The sequence below is a fragment of the Sminthopsis crassicaudata genome, chromosome 1, assembly GCF_048593235.1.
Source record: "Sminthopsis crassicaudata isolate SCR6 chromosome 1, ASM4859323v1, whole genome shotgun sequence".
In the NCBI taxonomy this organism is placed as follows: domain Eukaryota; kingdom Metazoa; phylum Chordata; class Mammalia; order Dasyuromorphia; family Dasyuridae; genus Sminthopsis; species Sminthopsis crassicaudata.
The window spans coordinates 60,580,928-60,589,299 of record NC_133617.1 but is presented as its reverse complement, the minus strand read 5'-3'; the positions used below and the strand labels follow the sequence as shown (position 1 = coordinate 60,589,299).

Here is an 8,372-nt window from a genome sequence, read left to right as displayed (position 1 = left end):
TCTCGGTCTCTCTGACCTGGAAGCTCACCTCCGAACATCTCCTTTCTTACCTGGCTGCACTACTTTGGGAATTCTCTGACACTTCCATCAGACACATCTCTACCCCTACCTCCTTCCCCACCTTTTCAGCTTCTTTTTGGGGTGTTCTCCATTAAGTTGGGAACTGAAGGAGAGATTATCTTTTTTTTTTTTTTTTTTTTTTTTTTTTTTGCATTTGGATCCCGCATTTAATCGGGCGGCTCACGACAACGGTCACTTGATTAATGTTTATTGACTGATTTGTCGCTGTACTATTCTGCCCCTCCCTAGTCCCCCAAAGCCACATTCAGTAGACGGGAATAATCTCAGGGAGACATCCTCTACTCTCGAGGAACTTTGGAGCACAGGTCGGAGCAGAGGGGCATGGAAGGGGCCCAAGGACGGCACGCGCCGACCGTCCTGATTCCGGACTCCAGGAAATCCTCGGGAGAGCTGGTACAGCTTCCACCTCGGCCTCCGCGGTCACACAGAATGACCAGCTGGAAACGGAGTTCGCCTCGACTGCCAGCCTGGTGTCTGAAAGCACGCTGCTCTCAGTCGGTTTATTTAGGGGGTTGGAGGAGACTGAGAGGACTCTTCTTTAAGCTTTTCTTCTTCTCCTGGAAAAGACGAACAACACTCGGGGAAAGTCCCGGGGTTCCGGAGGCCGCGGAGGGTGCTGGATAGGTATGAGCAAGGGGGAAAGGGGCCTGTTTCATATCCTGCCAGGGGTGACTCCCGCCGGAGGCAGGGAGGAGGGAGAGTGCGGGGAAGACCGGAGGAGAGAAGGGAGATAGAGAGTCGGGTTAAGTACCGGAATCGGGCCAAGATGAGGGCGCAGGGAATAAAGTTGGGGGTGGAGTCAGAAGCAAAGACTGGATGAGGTTCAGGCTGGGAGCAGAACCGGGGTCTGGGAGGAGCCAGGAGCAAGGCTTGGGGCAGGACCAGGGGCGGGCTGAGCACGGGCGGATTAGGGCTGGGGGCGGGGTGGGGACCGGGCCCTGAGGTCTGGCATTGGGGCGGAGCCCAGAATCGGGCGGGGGCGGGTCCGGGAAAGGGGCGGGGCGGAGGGCGCTCACCCCGAAGTGCGGCCACGTGCTGATCTGCCGGTAGAGGGCGTCCCCGGGGCAGTCGGTGTGGACTAGCTGCCGGTGGCCTTGTATGGTGTAGTCCGGCCGCAGGTAGCCCGCTCGCAGGGCACAGCGGGGAAGGGAATCGCGCACCGCCCTCAGGACGTGGGCCGCAGGCAGTACGGCCGTGTAGTTACCAATGACGGAGACGCCGAAGCCCAGGGAGTTGTGGCCGAGGGTGTGGGCCCCCACCCAGCGCCAGCCCCGACCCTCGTACACGTAGCCGTCCGAGCCCATCACGAAGCTGCCGGGGGAAGGTGCGGAACGTGAGGGCGTCCCGGGCGTCGTGTGCGCCGGGCTCGCACATCCCCCCTCCCACATTCCCGGATGGGGCGCATGGGCACCCGGACGAGCGGGATCCGAGCTCTAGCCTCCCTGGCTGCGGGGACCAGCTGCCCCGAACACTCCTGAGGAAGGGGCTCGCTGCGGCTGAGACCCTCCTGAGACTGGGGCAGGCTCTAACCGAAACATTTCCCTTCACTTACCCCCTCCCCAGGGCACGTTTTCTCCTTTTGTGCCTCACGGAACAGTAATATCCCTTGGACAGTTCGCAGGCTGTTCGAAAACAACTGGTTCTTCTAAACCTCTCCCGCATCCTCCCAGGGGCTGCTTCCCATCCCCCTCTTTGTTCTGGTAGCTCTGTCAAAGGTCCCGGGACTTTGTGATTATTTCCTGTCACTGCGGAAGGTTAAGTGAATTGTGCCAGATCTCCTAGTCCGGAGTGACCAGACTGAGGTTCCCGCTCAGGGCCTCTGATCCGTCCAAGATTCTGCTGCCCCCAGCCCTCTTAAAACATGGCGCCATGGAAACAGACCTCCCTGCCCCGAGAGGGGCGTGACCAGTCATAACGCCCTAGACCGACAGAGGTCCCTGTCCTTTCTGTGTGCAGCCCTTCCCCATACACTGCCTCCTCTCTACGTCATAGAATCACAGGTTTTTCTGGAAGACCGACGCGTGTTTTACCTCACGCATGACGCCTTTGCTGAATTTCCTTCATCCGACCTCAGTTATCTTCTGTTTTTCATATACATAACACACGTATATGTGTGTGCATCCATTGTTAATATTAATTTGCTTCAGTTGTATCCCATTTGGGCTTTGCCATCTCCTCCTTATATGTGTACATATATACATAGATCTATGTTTATCTCTATCTATCCCATGATAGAATATAAAATCCCTGAAGATAAGGACTCTCTCTGTCTCTCTCTCTGTGAATCTGTCTCTCTGTCTCTCTCTCTATGTGTCTCTGCCTATTTCTGTCTCTGTCTATCTCTGTTTCTCTCTCTCTTTTTCGCCTCCCCTCTCCTACCTGTAGCCGATGTCATCCCAGCCTCTGGTGTCCTGGTGGAAACGTTGCATGCTTCGCATGTCAGCAGCGCACTGGAGGAAGCTGGTACACGGTTGGTTGGGCTGGTAGGTGTGATGCACATAAAGGAACCCCAAAGGTAGCTTCAGCATCGTGGGAGTCCCTCGGTAAGGAGCGGCCTGCCAGCGGCAGCGGGGCAAGATGGCCGGACACTCTGGGTGACAGACATGAGACGCCAGTGTCAGTGTGCTTCTGAAGGTGGAGCAGCAGCAGGAGCCTCACTTAAAACTTCAGTCATCTCCTCGGAGGGAGTCACCTACATGTACATCGAACCTTCTGCCCCAGCTTGACCTCCTGCCTTAGAGGGGTTTGGGATGAGGGCATCTGAGGTTAGGGGCTCAGTAGGGCCAGGATTTCCGAGCTGCCTGGGCCTGCTAGGGTCTGGATGGATGGATTGCTCCTCCTCAGAAAGCACAGACCCTAGTACTTTGTGATGATTTCCTGTCACTACCCAGAGTTTTCTCTGGTCCTGACCCAGCCTCTTTGTTCTCACTTAGTGTGCTCCAAGGAACAATCTCTTCTGCTTACATCAGGTTTGGATTCTGGTTTCCCTGTCTAGCTCTGAGCTCAAGTCTTCCAGAGTTGATCTAGATCACCCAGTTTCTTAAACTCCATATGAGATCTTGTAACTGAAAGTGAGTCGCAAAACTGTAATTTATTATCAGTAAATGTTTGATCTGTATATCTATGTTATATGCTGCTATATCTGGAGTCAGGTAAAAATTTCCTGGGCAGAAAGGGCTTGGGAATAGAAAGAGTTTAAGAAGCCCTGAATTCTAGAACATGGGATATCAGAGTGGAGGAAGTGTTCGGTATTCCTATGTCATTTTCAAAGGGGACTTTACAACAGAGAAGACAGGAGCTGAAAGGGATTTTAGGAGCATAGATTTTAGCTGGAAGGGACCTTAGGAGTCTTCCAGTCTATATTTACAAATGAATTTTTAAGTGACTTGTTTAAAGACACACAAATAGCAGAAGTAGAATTTGAATCCAGGCCTTCAGACCCTAAATGCAGTTTATATCAAGCGGAGCACAGGATCACAGAGCCAAAGGGACTTTAAGAATTTAGGCTAATGAGGCCCAAATGACCAAGGGCGATTCTGCCTTTTTCAAAACATCCAGGATGAACAAGAGTTTTCCACATCAGAAAACAACACTAGCTAGTTCCAGAAATTCCAGCCCAGAATATACCTTGGTTAATCCCAGTGGAAACCACTCCCTTCCCCCCTGCTTCCTCCTTCCTTCTCACCCCGCCCCCCCACAGGCAGGAAGTGATTGAATCTAACAGCTGGGGTGTCTCCTATTCTAAAAGCCCCTTTGATTGAGTAACAATAGTTCCTGGTACATATTCACGTGTACATGTAAAAACAGATTCCACCTCACCCAGAAAAGCCTCAGTGAACTCCTTGGCAGCTTGAGTAGCAACTTCAGCCAGTTGAGCTTGGGATAGATTTTTCAGCTGGGAATTAGATGGCTCTAACTCTTGTATCAGGAACAAAGAGCCCCATATCTGTTGGACTAAGGACTCCTGTGAAATCAGGCTGGCACCATTATCCCTGCGGAAGTTACTCCGAAATTGGGGGTCCCCATCCACGCCTGCTCCATAGTACTGGGCCAGTAAGTGGCTGAGTGGGGGGCTGGGCTTGGGGTGCCTGCTCAGGTAGTCCCCTAGCAGGGCCCCATCCAGTGCCCCATTGAGGAAAGCTACAGTGAGAGGAGAGGGGGCCTCAGAGTTTAATAGAGAGAAGGTCTTGGGGGCTGAAATTTGATCCCAACAACCATCAGGTCCTAGGCCTTTGGGAGTTTGGGTTCCAGGACCTGGAAGGAAGGCTACCCCTAATGCTTTGGTCAGAGTGACAGTCAGGAGGTTATCTATATTGGTTGAGGAGTTAGTATGGACAGTTGGGAGGATAGTGGGGTCCAGGGAAATGTTTCCATCATCTTGGAGGGGCATGCTGACTTGAGGGACCAATGTAAGTCCTTCCTTCTTGTGAGCAGCTCTGACTTCAGAAGGAGAAGCTATGAACTCCAGGGGAAGGGGGATAGACCTTCTGCCTCGGAGCCCAACCTCTAACCCTGCCAGAAGGGGCTCCACGGCCACTGTGGAGCCATCGGGTGCTAATACTACCCCATGCTCTTGCCCAGAGTCCACTCGGTGGGGGATTAAGCTGGTGGCTAATGCTTGGAGTTCTGGACTAAGAAGGTCAAGCTTGAGCTGCACTGGAGATGGAGTCTCTGAAAAGAGGAGGTACTGGGAGAAGTTGTTTGGACTCCCAGACATCAAAAGTAGACCAGGAGCTGTGAGATGGAGAACAGGCTCTTCTTGCTCTAATTGTGCTAGAATCTGGATAACGGAGTCCATCTGCAAAGGCAGAGGTGCTGTAGGGAAAGAGGAACATCATGACTTAGAGAGTGGCTTGCATCTTCCAAATTCTACCCCCTCTTTGCCTCATTCTGTTGGGCTTGGGTAAATTTTGCATCCCAAGAATTGGAGATTACTCTTATTAATTACCATGTCAGGATCTAGACTTCCAGTCACAGAGAATATTGGAAATTAAAGGAGCTTTATACATCATTCACTTCCACCCAAAAGCTAAAGGGGATTGTGGGACCCAGATTTTAAGATTTTTTTTTTCAGATGATAACACTAAGGGCCAGAGAAGAAAAGTGACTTTTTTAACATCACATAATAAATCATCAATAGAGCCTGTATACCTGTTTTATATACCAATACAGCTGAAGTCAGGTAAAAATTTCCTGAGCAAAAAAAGCTTGTGCATAGAAAAAAAGTTTAAGAAGCCCTGAATTCTAGAATATGGGATATCAGAGTGGATGAAGTATTCAGAACATCTTTCAGAAAAGACTTTACAATAGAGAAGTCATGAACTGAAGAAGACTTTAGGAAACAGGATCAGAGATTTTAGGTGGAAGAGACCTTAGGTGTCTTCCAGTCTATATTTATAGATGAGTTTTTAAGCACTTGCTCAAAGACATATAGATAGCAGAAGCAGAATTTGAATCCAGGCTTAAATCCAGCTCATATCAAGCAGAGCACAATAATCTACCAGACTAACAAGTCACTTGGAAACCTGCTGATCTGCTTCTAGCATAAGCTCCCCCTATCTTTACTTCCTTTCCTGCTTTCTTTAGAACCTTCAATCCCTGATTCACCTTTTTCCCCTAAATTTAGACATCTTAGCTCTGGGGGACTCTATACTCTCTGTCTTACGTCCCTAATATTGATCCCCAACCCTCTATGTCTGGGAACCTTTTCTCTAGAACCACAGTAAGATAGCTATCAAATGCCCCAACACTAGCCCTTTAGATGAACTGTGGAGACTCCCATGGGTGCCTCCCTGAGCATACCTGCTCTGAACTCAGGCCACAGCAGAACATCCAGCATGATGAAAAGACACCCCCAGAGCAACATTGCAGAGCCCTGTCCAAAGAGTCTTCCTTGGAGAAAAGGCTGTAAGAATCATGACATTCAAGGTAAAGTCCAGGAGTATGACGCCAAACATGCTAAGAGGATTTGAGTAGTAAGAGATGAGAAGTTTTTACTGCTGCCAGGAGAGAAAACAAGGCTGAACGAGGTGATTAAGACTTCTATCCTTTCTAGATTTGAACTCCTTGGCTTTGGAGTTAGCTTCCTCTCTCTTCCTCCCTTTTCTGATAAGGATATCATGAAACTAAGCTATAGAAGTCCCAGATGGGCCAGCTTAGGGTCAGGGAACTTGAAGAGGGTGGAATAGGTTAGACAGAGCTAGGTGTGTGGCTAGGAGTTTATATATGCATCTCCTGCTCTTCCTGGGATAGGAGTAAGTTTTGAGTCCAAGCCACTCTTTGCCATTGGCTTCCAGAGGAGTCCTTGGAGGAGCCTGGTCACACCTTATGGAGGACCTTCATTTTCCTGTTACTCTATATCCTTTCCTCTCTGTTCTTTACATCTTCCTCAGTTTTGCCCCACTCTGCCAAGTACAATTTACGGAGTCTTTTGTCTCCACCCTTCTCCTGTGTCTAGGAGAGTGCCCTCTGTTCAAATGATCATAAAGATCCTCATGGATACAATCTTCTCCATTTCTGGGCAATAAAGACCAAGAATGACTATCCCTATTTCCCAGAGAGAATAAAGAGATGCCAAAATAAGGGGATGGCCACTCCTTGCTAGTGTATCTTTATCTTCTAGGTGAAATGTGTCAAGTGCAGCTGGACTAGGACATAAGGTTCCTCCCATGTAGCCCCACCATAAATAACACTATCACCTAACTGGGGAATCCTGAGTTCTAGCCTTGTTGTATACAACTGGAAAGACAGGTTATCTAGTGATTGTGGTGGTGGTGGTAGTGTGGTGTTCCTGTGATTTGGTAAGGTAACTATACACTAGCACCTCCCAGATACTTTGGATCCAGTCTTCTTGATTGTGAGGGAAGTAGGGCACAACCTCAAGATTTTTCCTAATTTCCTTCTCTGAGAAAGAAAGACCTATATATACCCAGAGAGTCTGAAGAGTCCCAGAATCCTCATCCTGGATCAGGATAAAAGAGAACTCCAAGTGCTGTTTTTCCCCATAACAGCATTTATCTTATGACTCCTCTGCCCTTTCAAGGTGCTCTCCACTCCTCCAACAACCCCTCCACACTCTCACACTTACCTCTTGTTGATGGCAGCAAATGCTCACTCCAAGAACAGAAATCCGGACAAGGGATTCAGAGGCCTGGCTCCCGGGCTACTCCTTTCACTCCCCAATCTGAATTTCACTGTAAAATGAAACGGTTGGACCAGCTTGTCTCTCTTCCCACTAATAAAACCTAAGATTCTGTGACCAAATCCATCCCAGGAGCTACTCTGAGTTGGGAAGCAGAAGCGGCCTCTCCCAGGGCAAAGTATAAGCCCTCTTGCATTGGTCTCCAAGCTCTGAAGGCTGAATACCCACTGGCAGTCTATCTGTCTGCCCTTTATTCCAACTCACAGGCGGGGTAGCAAACTCCCAAGTGACTGTTAGTCTGGTAGATTTCTTCACTTACTGGGACTCTGAGCCTGGGAAGTTCCCAGGTGGCTCAGAAGAGAACACAGCAATGACAAGGGGAGGGACGGCGCAGTAGGAAATCCCCTGTGAGGCCAGCAAGGGCTACCCAAGACAGGATAGGAGGAAGTCCATGTGGGGCCCTTTTTTTGTGTTCTTTGGCTTTGTGTCTAAGTGGGAAAGAACTGTACAATCAGCAGTTGTCTAAAAGTTGGAATGACCTACCTCCACAGGAATTGCTAGACTCCTCATTACAAGAGGTCTTCTTCTAGCAGAAACTGGATGGGGTCCACTATAGAGGAAGAACACTGATTCAGGTACATATCAGATTAGCTCATCTTGCTGTCCCATTTTGATTCAGAGATGTTGCTGTTGAAGTATCAGGTACATATTGTGGTGTGTCACCTCTGAAAGAATTCAGGTTCAGTCTCCAACCCAAGTAGAGTCATTTTAGTGAGATTTACACACTCAATGGGTGGCCAAGCTCCCTGAAGGAGTCAGTAGTCCAGCTAAGCAAGACAAAGATCTTTATAAAGTAAATGGTACTGATTACATCATCATAAAATATGTAAATTTGGGGGCTATAGGAGGAATTTGCTAACATGGGGAGGTCCTCAAAGCCCTGGTGGAACTGTACATGCCATTTACCCAGAATGCCTATAGAAAAGTTCACTTAGGGAGTTTTAATATATGGCAATGATATTATAATTGGCATAGATTCACCCAAGGACACCAAAGAAAGGGAAATGCACAGGTGCCATGTTGTGGGGAATGATTTATTGGAGATTTATAGTCCAATGTCCTATTTTGCATTTTGTTGATGCTATTTTTT

The 8,372-nt window shown here is 48.9% G+C and overlaps 1 protein-coding gene across 4 annotated transcripts; it reads right to left on the bottom strand.

The window, feature by feature from the left end:
- Positions 1-252: 252 nt before the first annotated feature.
- Positions 253-7,579, bottom strand: PGLYRP2 (peptidoglycan recognition protein 2). 4 transcript variants are annotated; one of them, XM_074306435.1, is made up of 7 exons: positions 7,487-7,579; positions 7,169-7,274; positions 5,884-5,986; positions 3,901-4,896; positions 2,461-2,671; positions 1,098-1,392; positions 253-638 (listed from the first exon to the last, which is right to left on the bottom strand). In XM_074306435.1, the coding sequence occupies exons 3-7, from the start codon at positions 5,945-5,947 to the stop codon at positions 582-584; spliced, it is 1,623 nt and encodes a 540-aa protein (XP_074162536.1). In that variant the 5' UTR covers positions 5,948-5,986; positions 7,169-7,274; positions 7,487-7,579; the 3' UTR covers positions 253-581. The 4 variants fall into 4 exon arrangements, with proteins under 4 accessions (XP_074162536.1, XP_074162546.1, XP_074162556.1 ...); XM_074306445.1 differs by having other exon boundaries at positions 253-635; positions 7,169-7,537; XM_074306455.1 differs by having other exon boundaries at positions 7,169-7,536.
- Between the last annotated feature and the right edge of the window lie 793 nt (positions 7,580-8,372).